General features: G+C 38.5%; 1 protein-coding gene across 1 annotated transcript; it reads right to left on the bottom strand.

The window, feature by feature from the left end:
* Nucleotides 1-10,175: 10,175 nt before the first annotated feature.
* Nucleotides 10,176-14,595, bottom strand: LOC104099378 (asparagine--tRNA ligase, cytoplasmic 1-like). Its single transcript, XM_009606348.4, has 6 exons — nt 14,023-14,595; nt 12,324-12,965; nt 11,591-11,844; nt 11,375-11,504; nt 10,709-10,767; nt 10,176-10,619 (listed from the first exon to the last, which is right to left on the bottom strand). The coding sequence occupies exons 1-6, from the start codon at nt 14,497-14,499 to the stop codon at nt 10,436-10,438; spliced, it is 1,746 nt and encodes a 581-aa protein (XP_009604643.1). The 5' UTR covers nt 14,500-14,595; the 3' UTR covers nt 10,176-10,435.
* Between the last annotated feature and the right edge of the window lie 1,020 nt (nt 14,596-15,615).

Consider the following 15,615-nt stretch of genomic DNA (forward strand, 5'->3'; position numbering starts at 1 on the left):
ATTACGGTACCAAGGACGACTATGTGTTCCAAATGTAGATGGTCTTCGGGAAAGAATCATGGCAGAAGCTCATACTTTTAGATATTCTGTGCACCCAGGCTCTACAAAGATGTATCATGATCTCAAGGGAGTTTACTGGTGGAATGACATGAAGAGGGGTGTGGCGGACTTTGTGGCAAAATGTTCAAACTGTCAACAGGTGAAGGCCGAGCATCAAAGGCCCGGTGGGTTAGAACAGAGTATAGAAATTCCAGTGTGGAAATGGGAAATGATCAATATGGATTTTGTGGTAGGGTTACGGTGCACTCCGTGTAAGTTTGACTCAATTTGGGTGATCGTGGATCGACTCACAAAATCAGCACATTTCTTACCAGTTAAATCTACCGACACTGCGGAACAATATGCTCAATTGTATATCAAGGAAATAGTCAGGCTTTATGGCACTCCAGTTTCCATCATTTCCGATCGAGGGGCCCAATTCACAGCTAATTTCTAGAAGAAATTTCAGCAAGGTTTGGGTACGCAGGTAAATCTTAGCACGGCCTTCCATCCACAAACTGACGGGCAAGCAGAGCGGACTATTGAGACGCTTGAGGACATGTTGCGTGCGTGTGTGCTTGACTTCAAGGGTAGCTGGGATGATCATTTGCTGCTCATAGAATTTGCTTATAACAACAGCTTCCATGCTAGTATTCAGATAGCACCGTTTGAGGCCTTGTATGATAGAAGATGTAGATCGTCGATAGGGTGGTTCAAGGTTGGAGAAGCTGAACTAATAGGACCAGACCTTGTGCATCAGGCTATGGAAAAGGTTAAGATCATAAAAAAAGCGGTTGAAAACTGCTCAGAGTCGTCAAAAATCCTACTCGGATGTTCGTCGCAGAGACTTAGAGTTCAAAAAAGATGATTGGGTGTTCTTGAAGGTATCTCCCATGAAGGGGATCATGCGGTTTGGAAAGAAAGGGAAATTAAGTCTGAGGTATGTCGGGCCGTATAGAATCATTCAAAGGATAGGTCAGGTGACGTACAAGCTTGAACTACCACCTGAGATGTCATTAGCACACCCGGTATTCCATGTGTCCATGTTGAAGAAGGTAGTTGGAGATTCGTCCGCTATTGTGCCGGTTGAGACCATCGAGGTTAGTGAAGAATTGTCATATGAAGAAATTCCGGTTGTTATTCTTGATAGGCAGGTCCGAAAGTTGAGAAACAAAGAAATTGCATCCGTGAAGGTGTTATGGCAAAACCATCAAGTCGAAGAAGCTACTTGGGAAGCCGAGAATGAAATGAAAGAAAAGTACCCTCATTTGTTTGAATAGCCATGTAATAGTTCTATGAAGTTGTTTCCCCTAAAGTTTGTATCACTTGTTCGGCTAATATAAAGACACTCTTTTTTAGCTATATGTCCCCCATGAGGCTTCGGTTGGTGTTATTTTGCATTTTGTTGTGTCATTTAACTCTATATATGTTTCTAAGGTGTGTTTCGGGGGCTCTCTGACAGGTGGATAGGCCTAAATACAAAGGAAACTCTGGCGAAATTTTCAGAAAATTAGGAAGTTAGGCAAATTTGGGGCTGATGGTATATGGCATAACTGAAGCTGTATTAAGTGAACCTTGATCCTCATTCGAGGATGAATGATCTTAAGTGGGGGAGGATGTAAGTGCCCGTAAAAATTTTAACCAAAATACTCGGGGTTTCGTGGTGCCAAGATAGATTCCTGCGTTACTATAGTAAAAATTCTTCGCGGGGAGCATGCGAACCGCGGAACGGACTTTTTTGGATTGAACAGTACCCTACGGACTGAGAGGAAAATGTTTCGTAGAAGAACGCATTTCTGCTGCCCATTATGCGGCCGCAGAGTGAAGTAGTAAGTTTGGGCAACCTGAGGTCAGTTTTGCGGTCGATTATGCGATCACATAATCGATATGCGGACCGCATATCGGTCGCATAATTCCTCTTGGGTTTCTGCGGAGGGAGTTTTGCGGTGCATTATGCGACCATAGAACAAGTATGCGGACTGCATACTGGTCGCATACCTGAGCCGAAGGTTTAGGCCCCTGAGGGCCATTTCTGCGGTCACTTTGCGGACCGCAGACCTGTGTCGGGGTACCATTTTTCTTAATTTAAAACCCGACCCCCATTCCGTTAAAACACCCATTTAGTCTATTTTGAAGCTCATTTCTGATATTTCTAGAGTGAGAGAGAGGGTTCTAGAGGGAGGGCCTAATTTTTCATCAATTAATCTTCAACCATCACCCAAAGCTTGGAAATATTCAAGAAGAGCACCAAATTCTTTATCCTAAAAGGTAAGGCTTCATCACCCCAGCTCTTAATTTTAAACATAGCTATAATGGGGTACTAGTGTGATACTTCATGGGTATAAGGGTGGTTTATCTTGCATGTATGTGTAATAAAGAGTGTGGGGAAAAAGTGAGCTAGAACTATGAATATTTTCCTAATTCTGGGTTCAATTTATATACTGCTAAAATAGATTGTGGTTGCTAAGGGTTCCGGACAATTGTAGAGTCTAAAGAAGCGCAATTGAGGTATGTATGCCTAACTCTCTTCTTCTTAGAATCAAACTCCTGGTGTCTGAATGATGGGTGTAAGTTCTAACTTGATCATACTAGAGTTGTTTTCCTTAGTATGTTGGATTGAAAGATTCATGTTCCCTAATTGTTTTAGATGGTTACCATGTCATCATGCTATTTGAGAACGTAATTATGTTGTTTCCAAGCTCCTTCCCTTATGTGTGCAATGCCTTATGTGATGATGTTATTTGAAAGGATAAAAAGGTAAAAGACTTGAATTGTAAAATGTTCCCAAATGCCAAGAACTACTTAATAAATGAGGTTGTTTGTGCCATGTAACGAAAGATGGGAAAGAAATGTAAATTTAGTGAACAATTGAAAGAGGTTATGTCTCAAGTGAGATGGCTTAGCCGATCGGGCCGAGATCGGACGCCATGTTGTACACATGATGGCATTTGTGTTGGAATTATTGATTTACATTGTGGATATGGATATGTCTCTGAGATGGCTTAGCCGGTCGGGCCGAGACCGGACTCCGTGTAAAAACACGGTGGCATTGTGAGTTGTGGCTTTGGCACTAAAGATTATTAATCTAAAAAGATGGAAAGATTAAATTGGAAACTATGTGACCCTTACTTGGTGTTTTCTCTATATTTCTATGAAACTCTTATTGATTATTATGACTACCTTCTCTTTGTTTCACTGTTCATTCTACTAAAATTGGTGTTTGCTTTACATACTAGTACTATTCGACAGTACTAACATCCCTTTTTCCGGGGGCGCTACATCTTTGAATAGATATAGGTGGTTCCATCGCAGATAGTGCCGATCGTAGATAGGTGGTGCTCTCTTTCTCTCCTCACAGCAGTCTTGGTGAGCCCCATTTCTCCCAGGGGTCATGTAGTCCTTCTTTTGTATAAGTTTTCATATTTTGAGGTATAGCCGGGGCCTTGTTGCCGGCATTGTCATGTTGCTCTTTTGTACTCTTAGAGGCTCCGTAGACGTTTATGTGGGTCATGTATGTATGTTGGGGTGGTCGTTGGATCGAGTTGTATTTTGGGAACTCAACTATGGCATAATGTATATAAGGAAAAATGAACTAGCAACGTTTATATATTTATATAACTGATCTCTCCCCTGTTTTACAAATGGTGATACGATCCCTTTTTGGATTATGAATGAGTCGGGTAGGAAAGGTTTAATAGGATTTCTCGACCGGATTCACTCGGTTGAGCGTCGGTCGCGCTCCCCGATGTTAGGGCATGACAGAAATGAACAACTTCAGATTCATTAAAGGGTTCTTCAGTGCGGGCAATTTCATGTTGAGGTACTCTTGCTCTTAGTAGTCTACGTTACTTGGATTGATTCAGAAGGATGTAGTTCTAATGATTTGATTATGTGCAAATGGGTTCCAAAGTGTTTGCAAATGGTTTGGCCACGACTTGTGGTAGATGTGCTCCACAAGCATGGAGAGTCTGTTACGTGTTGTGATTTTGTTCTATCGTTTGATATAGAGGAAGGTTTTCGGTTGATGGAGTATATATCCTACTAGTTATTCATAGTTGAGAATGGGGCCCTCGTGGTTTTCAGATTATAGCATGATATAAGTAGTACGTCAGGTGGGATTGAGATTTTATGGGCAAGGTTGCGGTTCGGTTTTTAAAAGGACGGTCACGAGTTCTAGACGGCATGGAAGGTTTTAGATGTATAGAGGATGTTAGTACCACCGGGTATCGCCCGAGAAGGGTGTGCATGTTAGGAGACGCATTTGTTTTTTACTTGTGGGTGCTCGACTAGTATTACGGTAATTCCCTAGATGTTGACTGCCGATGTTCAGGTTTTGCTATGTGGCGCAGAAGATCTATGTGAGTATTTTCCATAGATGATGATGTATGAGAGATGTGTCAGTCATTTGTGTTGTGGAGTCGGGGTCAGATATGGATATTTATGTATTCTCTAGGTTTAGGGACCAGATATTCTTAGAGGTAGACTATACCTTGGCTGCGGACTGCGAAGATGTTTAAGAGCTAGTCAACTGATAGTATGTGCTATGGGTAGGTTACTACGGACTTTGGAAATTTCTTTTTACCTATTTGGGATGATTGCAATTGATTTTGGGGCCCATTGGTAGGCCTAATGAAAATGTGTATTATGCATCGTACCGAGTTTTGTTTACTCAACGGCTAGAGTTAAACTTATTCATGTTATGGTATGCTTCATGTGTTGCTCTCGTATGCTACGATGGGTTTTGATACTACTTGACTATTCCCGCGCCTGATGTGATTTCGTTTAGGCCTTGTGGCAAGATTCAAGCGAGATGGATCTTGGGGTGTTGAATTGTCTATTGCGCCTTGGTCATGGTTTTCCTATATGGGGTATATTGTGTTATCCGTTTGTCTATAGTTATGATCATGCATTTTGCATGTTTGTTGTTGGTACACATATGGTTGTGGGTTGTGAGCATTATGGCTCGATGAGTATTTCATGTGGATTAGTATGTTTGGATCGGGTCACGCACCGCATCAGATCTATGATAGCATGAGGTTATTTATGGTTATTTCATGTGTTTTGCTTCTTTCTTGTGGGATGGATTCATAGTATGGTGTTGTTGGGGTTGTACTTGTTGGACTTATCATATAGTTCTCTTATTTAGTTCTCTTTGTATCATTAGTTATATTTGAGTTATTGCTTGTTGGGTGCGAATTACGTCATATGTGTCTCTAGATGGCATTGGGGTGTGGCATGTTGGTCGAGCAGCTTGTACTAGGTGATATGAGGTTATTGGACCTGGAATTTGTGCAATCAGACTTAGATAAGGTATGTTGGGATGGGAACGTCATTTGTCATCTTAGGCTTTGGTAATGGTTCCTGTCGGGAGAGAGAACTCCATGACTTGTTCATCTGATGAGTGGTTATGAGTTTTTACATGCCTCTTGTATCATTATCAGTGTTGTGAAGGTTTGGAACAAGGTTCTAATTGATATGAGGTAGATTACCGGTACCGGGTTTGGTAATGGGCAACTATTGTGGCCAGAGATATGGCTATGGGCATATGAGCGATGGGTTACGTTGTGTGGTTATGTTTTGTGAATATATTTATGATTTGTTGTGCTGGTTGAGATCGATACAATGTTTATATGCGAGAATCGGATCTTAGAAGGAGAACTAGATGTCAAAATTTGGTTCTAAGGCTTAGCGGGTAAGGTTGAAGAAAGAATATTCAGTCAAGATTGTGTTGATGGGCTTTTATGGATTGAGGTGATATGGGATCACCGTGGGTATGTGTATGGTGAGTTTATACAGTGATTTTATAGCTTGAAAATGACTCTTGGCACGTTCGAGGACGAACGTATGTTTAAGTGGGGGGAGAATGTAACGACCCGACTAGTTATTTTAAACTTTAGCATTCCGTTCGGTGGTTTAAGGTCTCGAGTAGCTTCATATGATGTATTACAACTTGTGTGTATGGTAGGTTTCGATGTTCGAGAGGTCCAGGATTGATTTGAGAAAGCAAATTTCATATTTGGAAGCTTTAAATTAAAGAGTTGACCAAGGTTTGACTTTTATGTAAACGGTCTCGGGTCCGTGTTTTGAGGGTTTCAATAGGTTTGTATGGTGATTTTGGACTTGGGCTTATGCCCGGATTTCAATTTGGAGGTTCCTCGATTGATTTGGCTCTTTTTGGTGAAAGTTGGCAATTTGAGGGTTTAGAAATTTTCTAAGTTTGATCGAGAGATGGCTTTGAGGCTAACGGGTTTAGATTTTGGCTTCGGGACTTAGAATAGGTCTGTTTTGTCATTTGGAACTTGTGTGCAATGTTTGGTATCATTCCGAGTTGATTTGGTAGGAATCAGACGCTTGCTTATAATTTTGGAAGTTCTTCAGTTTCAGTTTGATTTTGGATGCGTTTTGGTATTTGATTCATGGTTTTATATGTTATTTTGATGATCCGAGCATGCGATCGAATTTTCATGAATTTTATGTACTTGTTGGTATGGTTGGACGAGATCCCGAAGGGCTCGGGTGAGTTTCGGATTATTTTCGGGTTAGTTTGGGAATTTCAGCCATTGTTGGTGCTGTTGTTCTTGCAATTGCGAGGAACAGGTCACATTTGAGGCCACCGCATTTCCGTGGTCATCTTCTTTTTTGTGAGTCTGAGCGAGCTGAGTAGTGTTCGCAATGCGAGATGGAAGTCGCATTTGCGACGATGGGTGGATCGCTTTTGCGATTTGTCCATCTGGGAAGGACTTCGCATTTGCGAAGTCTGTGTCGCAATTGCAACTGTGTCAGTGTGCTTCGCATTTGCGGACCTGAGGTCGCTTTTGCGATAGTCGTATTTGCGAACATCTGGTCGCAAATGCGACATCTGCAGCTTAATATAACTGGATTTCGGGATTTAGCCTCATTTTATCACATTTTGAGCCCTAAACTCGGTGGGAGGCAAATTTTGGACGGGATTTTCACACATAATTATTGGGTAAGTGATTTTCACTCAGCTTTGATATTATAACTTAATTTCTTGTGGATTTTAACATCAAAATCATGAAATTAAAGGAAATGTTTGGGAATATTTTACTATATTTTGAAAAATAAAAATTTGAGATTTGAGAGTCGAATTGGACTCGATTTTGAAAACTAATCATATATTTGGACTCGTGGGGTTATGAGTAGTTGAAATCTACCCTTCGACTCGGGTTTTGACCGGGAGGGCCTATGGTTGACTTTTGGAAATTGGGTAAAGATTGCAACTTTATTAATTGAAATTGATTCCTTTTGCATTGTTTGACGTTATCGAGTTGTTTTTTGTTAGATTTGAGCCGGACGGAGGTGATTTTCTAAGGGAACAATTTTTGAGTATCGATTTGGCTTGTTTGAGGTAAGTGTCTTGCCTAGCTTTGGTTGTGGGAATTTTTTCTACTATTTGATATTATTTGCTACATGCGGGGGTGATATATATATGAGGAGACAAGCGTATATACATACGCCATGGGAATTCATTCTCGGGGTAGATTCTAGCTTACTCTATGTCTTATTTGGTTGTGTGTTTTACTTGATTCAATGTGTTATTGACTTAATCGACTTCGTGAGTACTATAAACCATGCTAGAGGAATGTTGAGGCTATTGGTACTTTATGTTGAACATGATGAACAAACCTGAAACTTATGCTATATTTGCCTTGGGGATAGACACATGTAGGCTATGAATACATATCCGAACTTGATCTTGTAATGTGCCTTGATTGGGACATGTACACTCTGTAATGTATATGTGATCCTTTGAACGATTACTTCGACTCGGTTGCTATACTTGATTTAACAATGATTATGCTTTATTCACACTGTTGTTGTTATCATGTCCTTGTGCGCTTTTTGTTGACTTATGAGGATGTGCCTTTTGATGATAATTTGTTACTTTGCATTGATGTGTAATTGTGGCACATGGATTGATTATAGATGTGCATGTGACGACATAAGGGAGGCATTTCATCTGTGATGCGCATACAATGAGATAAGGGTGTCTAGATGCACGTGCGACGGCATAAGGGTGGTGTGTATTGATATGCACGCGACGAGATAAGGATGGCTTATGCCCGTGTAGCAATATAAGGGAAAATATTCATTGTGATGCTCATGCAGCAAAATAAGGGTGGCATTAGAATGGTATGTGATAGCCCGGGGGCGATTTGTATTGATTTTGTATGTGTGGTGGTAAAAGATGGGCATTCGTGTTGTGTTTATGACTTCTTTATGTGTGACATGTATTTTTACATGGTTTGCTGCGCTATTTTTAACATAATAATTTATGCCTCTGTTATTACTTGATGATTGTTTGCCAAGATGGATTTACTTACGTGAAGTTGTTACCTCATATTCTGTTGAGTTATTGGAAACATAATAGAGTGTAGTAAAAAGAAAGTTATTATCATGCATTACTATAATTGATTTTGAAACGTTCTCTTGAACCTGTTATTTGGAAATTGATACATAATGGGATTATAATGTGGCACAAGGTCTTTGTCATGCGGGTGTGACATATGTGTTGCATGACGCCTTTGCCGTGTAAGAGTAATTGATAATGTGGGCATGAGGTGCCATATGTATGCGATTCCATTTGATGACTTGTTATTGAAGTTGAGCCTTACTTTTATAAAATTGCTATCATTTGTTCTAATAAAACTATAGTTATTGTTTACCTTCTATATTTTCCGTTGCCAGTCTTGGATATATTGCACAGATTATTTGACAAGTGAGTATCTTTTGACTTAAAAACCTCGTCACTATTTTTTTGAGGTTAGTCAAGATACTTACTGAATACATGGGGTCGGTTGTACTCATACTACACTTCTGCACCTTGCGTGCAGATTCTGGAGCTGAGTAGCCATGAAGAGGGAGCTTTGCATTGGAGGCATACCCACGTGCCGAATTTTTGTATTAATTTTTGCATTCTTATTTATTATTTGTTTGATAATTTTCAGTTACAGTTATGTTACATGTTGGTTGCTTTATCTAGCAGGTTGGGTTAGGTGTCATCATGACTTGGTGGGTTTTGGATCGTGACAAAATTAATATAGGTTGGGCTACTGTGCAACAAGCAAAACTTTAGGGTTGTATTTTGAATTCCCCTTCTCCTTCTCCTTAACCCAAAATCCACATTAATACTAATTAAACAAGATGATCTTTTGAACAATAATTAAAACTTGAAGGTCAATTGACAATTTAAGTTTGAATAGAGGTCATATGACCAACTTGCCCTACCTAGTTATGGGTATAGCTTATGTTTTTCAAAACTAACAACTTAACACCCTAGTTAATTGAAAAAATGACTCATTATAATTGTGTAGGATTCCGATAGTATAGAGGGTTAAGTGTTTGATTTTAAGATATATTGGTTGTATCTATAACTGAGTCATTACATTTCTGCAGGATTTTCATAGTATAGAAGTGTAAGTGTTTAATTTAAAAAACATGGAGTGTATATGTAATTGAATCAATATGCTTGTGTAGGATTTACATAATATAGGAGTATAAGTGTTTGATTTCAATATACATTAAGTACATCTGTAAATAACTCATATTACAAAGGTATTTAGTTCAATTACCCTTACATGTATCTTAAATCAATACCTTGTAAAATAATTGGCATGCTTTGGGAATTGGTAGATCTAGAATATTTTTCGACCAAAAAGAAAAATCTAAATGCTCAAGTCATAGAAACAATATTAATCTTCGACTGAACTTATTTAAAGTAAATTGTATAAGTCAAATTAAGGTACATCACATAAAAAGTTAAGACAAAGATATTTACATGCTAATCAAGACGCCAGTTAAAGTATTTCTTAAGCCCTTCTATTTCAGTCGTTGCTGCTCTAATCTAAAAAGTCAAAACAAAGAATCAGAAACCTTTCAAAACTAACACCACATTCAGCAGGGCGACAACTAAATCAACCAGGGGTCGTTTGGTAAATAATCCTGACATAAAAATTTACTATTGCCTTATTCCTTGTTTAGTTACCAATCCTGAGATAAGTTATCCCAAAATTAAAAATAACACCAGATAACTTATACCTGCTAGAGGATGAAATAGCAATCCCAAGATAACCTATCCCAATATATAGTACGTATTAAAATTGACAATCACAGGATTAATAAAACAATACCGAACCTTCAATAAGAAATAATTCTAGAATAACTAATCCCAGCATAACTTGTATTTCAGCCAAACGACCCCCTAAAGTGGTGGATGAACCGAAACACAAACTGCTCTATAAGGATTATCCCTTATAGAGCCTTATAAAAAATTTCTGTATTTGAATATGTTCAGCAATCCATAGTCACAATTACAAGGTTAAAAAATTGGCATCATAAATTTCAAAGACAAAGAATCCATAATTATCATTGACATTTATAGATCAGCTCTTCCTGGATATCTGGGAAAGGGAATCACATCTCGAATGTTTTCCATCCCCGTGGCGAAAAGAATCATCCGCTCAAAGCCTAAACCAAAACCACTATGTTTGACAGTACCATAGCGTCTCAGATCAAGATACCACTCATATGGCTCTAATGGCAGACCCATATCCGATATCCTGCAAAGAAATATATTATATTGACAAAAGATCAGTTAAATGATCAAATAGACAAACATTATCCTTTACATATTGCAAATTTACAGTACCTTGATCTGAGAACCTCATAATCCTCTTCCCTTTGGCTACCTCCAATTAGTTCTCCAACCTGCAGACGAATGCATTTAGGCAGCAGATAAATTAATTCATATGGGTCGCCAGTACTCACGATGTGAAAATAGAAGGTGACGGAGGATGCAATGCCAAAGACCACTGCTGGATCTTGTATATGATTCTTCATTAAAAGAATGCAGTTGTTCTTCCTTTTGTTATATTTAACTTTCATGTAAAGCTGAAGGCATGCAGGCTGGTCAGGTACACAATTGCTATCACTATATAAATTATTTTAGCAAAAGTCCAGTCTGTTTAATTTAGTCTATGGTGGCCAAAAAAGTTTTCATTTCCAGTATTACAGTAAGTGCTGAATTGTGTGGAAGCAAAATTAAGATCGAGCAACTCTTGCTTCTATGTAATACTGATTCATCCATTTCATTTGATAATGCAGCCTATGTAAGTCCATTCTCTTACAGCCTACAGGAGATGCATCGACTAGCTGCAAGCAATCAGTTAGTCTGCATGGCATTAGCTTGTGCTGATGCCTCGTTGATGCCCAGAGGTTTCATTAATGCACTATCCCATGGTGGGTGGTGTGGCAAACCATTATCTTTAAGACTAGAGTATGTAGCCCACCATTGCTACAAACAGAATATGCAAACCTTTGGTACAAGCAGATCCATCGCAGCAACTGTCTTGTTGTCTTCATTCACCTTCATGTAAAATGCTTTGATGCCTTTTGGGTAGTTGAACACTATAACAGGTGATTTAAAATGCTCTTCGGTCAAATATCTAGCAACAAGCCAATCAGGAATCAGAATAAGTACAGAAATATACCAATCCAACTGATTATATTATAGTACTGGATAAGACAGTACCTTTCATGTTCAGATGCCAAGTCAATTCCCCATTCTACTTTATTCTCAAATGTCTTCGTTTTGGATGCTTCTTCCAGAATAGCTATTGCTTCTGTGTAAGTTAAGCGATGGAATTTGGATGAGGTGACCATTCTAAGTCTACCTAGAGCAGCTTTGTCTATAAATTTAGTGATAAATTCCATGTCATCAAGACAATGGTCAAGCAACCACTGACAGAGAAATTTCACATATGCCTCAGCACAGTTCATATCATCCTAAAAAAAAAAATGAATTGTGAGTAATGCGAATCAGGAAAAGCAAAGAAAACAAATAACCAATCAAAACAAATAGCCCAATCAAAAACATCATAGGAATACACTTCAAGTACAGAAGAAAAGGAATCGGAAGATAACATAACATGGTATAAAAAATTGTTTCAGGCACTTATCAACTTTTCATCATGGAAAACAAACCACTAAATGGTAATTTTCTTTTTGCAGAAACCAAACCACCTAGTGGTAATCTCTACTCATTCCCAATAAATTCTATCAAAGTAGATGTAGAATTTGGCAACAGCTGTTTACTCTTTTTTCGTCCATGTGCAGATAACATCCAGATTATGACTAGGAAAAGTATTTATGATACCAAAGTTCAAACATTTTTAACTTGAATCCACATCTCTGTTGGTATCAAAAACTTCTTGTAGCTGTGAAGTAGTTCGATGAGAAAAGACGATGCAACTTATGCATGATACCTTGAGATCAGCAAAAGCAATTTCAGGCTCCACCATCCAGAACTCTGCAAGATGCCTGGAAGTGTGGGACTGTTCAGCTCGAAAAGTTGGCCCAAAAGTGTAGACGCTAGAAAGTGCACATGCATAGGTTTCAACTTGGAGTTGACCAGATACTGTCAAGAAGGCTTGACGTGCAAAGAAATCATCAGCGTAATCAATGTTTCCATCCTTTTTAGATATGCCAGCAGAGCGCTTTACCCTCTCTCCCAATTTGAATCTCTCTTGCAACTTCAGGAGATTCTCTTTAGCCCTTGTGAGATCACCGACTGCAGCACTGATCTGCTTATTTATGTCTGCAATGTTGGAACCAGCTTTTTCCGTGCTTGCCTTATCAGCTTTGAGCCTAGCAACTGCCTCTCCTTTCTCTTTGACAAGCTGTTCAACAACCTTAATGTCAGAATCTGAAGGAGCAGGATTCTCTTTCAGCTCCTTCTCCAATTTTTCAGCTTCACTTATCAATGTAGTGACCTGGAACATCTCGCCAGCACCCTCGCAATCACTGGTGGTGATAATTGGTGTGTGAATATAAAGAAAGCCATTCTTCTGAAAGAATGTATGGGTGGCATAAGCCAAGGCATTACGGATTCTTGCAACTGCAGAAATCTGAAATGTACAAAACCAAAATGAGAAATGGATTGTAGTTAAAGAACGCGTGAATTAAATTCTAAATAAACTGCAAGACTCAAGATATATTTATGCTTCTCTAGAATGTTTCAGAGAGAGAGAGAACGAAACAGAAGAAAAACTTCCTATACAGATGAGCAATATCAAAATAAATTCGTAAGCTCAAACTATGGCATCCTCATAAAATGACAGAAGACAAATAAGTTCCATATAGATGTAATCCCAAATTATGAGAATATATTTTATTTGTAAAATTAACCAACATCATATCATGATACAAATTTATTTTGTGATCTCACATATTTCAGCACTGATGATTGTTGTCACTAACAAAGGAGCAAAACATGCCACCACGTATCTTCTTTCAAGAAGCATAAGGACTAATTGCATCAATCAATCCTACATCACTTCCAAATAGTTTGTCGTTATTCCCTTTATATGGAAACATAAGCAAAAAAACAAGCTGGGTATGAAGCTTAAAAATATTTGGAAATCAAAGAGCAAATAAGGAAGTTCCACAAAACTTCTATTAAGAAAAACAAGGTCCCCTAACATGAATATCCCTTGACCCCTGCATTTCCAGCTCAATAAAAGAAGTGCAAGTATAAAACTTGAACTTGTAATTTACCAGAAGGTATCACAGAAGCCCAACTAAAAATTAAATCATTTCTCATTGAAAGGACACGGTGTAGTGCCAATACAAGCATTTTTATTCCACATTAGGGCATTGACTAATTCACTATTCGCAGAGTAAACAGAAAGTCCTACTCCCTCTATCACAATTTATGTGATGCACTTTCCTTATTAGTTTGTCCCAAAAAATGATATCTTTATATATTTAAAAATAATTTAACTTAAAACTTCTCATCTACCGTTAATAAAAAAATTTAGTCACAGATATGACTTGTTTTAGACCACAAGTTTTAGATCACAAATTTCTAAAGTCTTTTTCATAAAATGCATGCCCAGTCCAACAACATAACCTAAAATGGGACAGATGGATAAACATAAATCAAGAGACAAAAGAGATCATTACAGTATTAGTTCGAGGCCGCAGATGAACAACATCTCTAAGAAACTCAAGAGTTAATTTAGTCTTGGGCAATGGATACTTGCCAGCATCAACGGTACCAACAGACAGAACCTTCTGGACACGAAGCTCAACTTTTTGCTTTGCACCTTCAGGAGGTAACTTCAGCTCACCTTCTACGTGCACACAAGTGCCAGTAGGTACCAAATCTCCAAGTTTATACACAGCACTATCCACAATTACCTGTAGATTTGCAGGGCATGATCCATCATTCACTTCCAGGAAGGCAAAAGAACCTTTTCCCTGTTCTCTACCGGTTTTAACCCAACCCCCAATTTTCACAACTTTTCCGGCGAGTCCAGCTCCACCGTCAGGACGGCCAAGAATTGAACGGATCGGAACGCGTTGGGAGAACTGAGCCTCCTCAACGCCGTCATTTAGGGAGATTTTGTCCACCTGCGGCGTGGAATCGTCGACGGACATTGTGGGAATCTCCGGCGGCTGAGTGGTGGATAAAAGAAATGGAGGGATTTTTCGTTTACGGTTTTGATAAACCCTAGTTACTTATTTGGCTCGTTTTTTTCTTTTTGTTAACTCCAATTAACCCCAAAAGTTTTGGTTATTGATTAAAAAAAATGCACCTCGGGAAAAAAGATACAATTAAAAGATTCCAGCAAAATAAATAATTAGAGAAATTTTGTTTTATATATCGCATACCCAACATAACTTAACCAAAAAAAATCATAATTTATGTAGGCGGTTTTATTACTTGACGAGTGATATCATGGATATTATTATTTTTTTTAAATAGGAATTTTTACCTTTCTATACACTATTTCAAACCTTATTACCCTTCCAATTCAAGTTTCAATTTAATTACATAAGCATATACAATTTATCAATTATATACATTTTAGAAATTTAATGAGTATCAATTTACTCCTAAAATCTCTCTAACGTACATATCCCACTCCCTCACGTTTCGCTGTCCATACCCCTCACGGCCCCCCACGATTTTGTACTCTCTCCCTCCATTAACGCTGCCTTCCATATTTCTTCAAAAATCTTTTATAATCTATCTCAATCTTTCTTAATTCTCTCTCTAAATCCTATGTTTCCTTCCCTTACAATGAAGAAGAAAGGAGTTCCGAAGAATAGCCCTAAAAAATCTAATGTTGGTGATATTCCTACTTTTGATTTGGGTGTTTTGTCACAGGATTCACCCAAAAAAGTAGTGAAATCGGCACATGCAAAACCTGAGACAAAGTCCAAGCTTTCCCCTCGTGAAGCTAGGGCAGAAGCTCGAACAAAACTCAAGCATGACAGGGATGCTGGTGAAGCTTCGACATCTGCTAAATCAGTAAAGCGGAAGGGCAAAGAAATTGCTCGTGATGATGATTTCATCGAAGAAGAAGTTATCCCGAAACCTGCAAAAAAAATCAAAGTTTCTCCTACTATCAAACCTTCAAAAAAGAAGAAGGTTCAAAAATCACCGAAAACTATACCTCAACAGTCATCGGAGAAGGTAAAATTTTAGTACTTACAATTTTAGTTTTTTTTTTTAAGTTACAAAATATGTTCTCAGTCTCATGACTCTAC

This window comes from Nicotiana tomentosiformis, chromosome 3 (assembly GCF_000390325.3).
Source record: "Nicotiana tomentosiformis chromosome 3, ASM39032v3, whole genome shotgun sequence".
Lineage (NCBI taxonomy): Eukaryota > Viridiplantae > Streptophyta > Magnoliopsida > Solanales > Solanaceae > Nicotiana > Nicotiana tomentosiformis.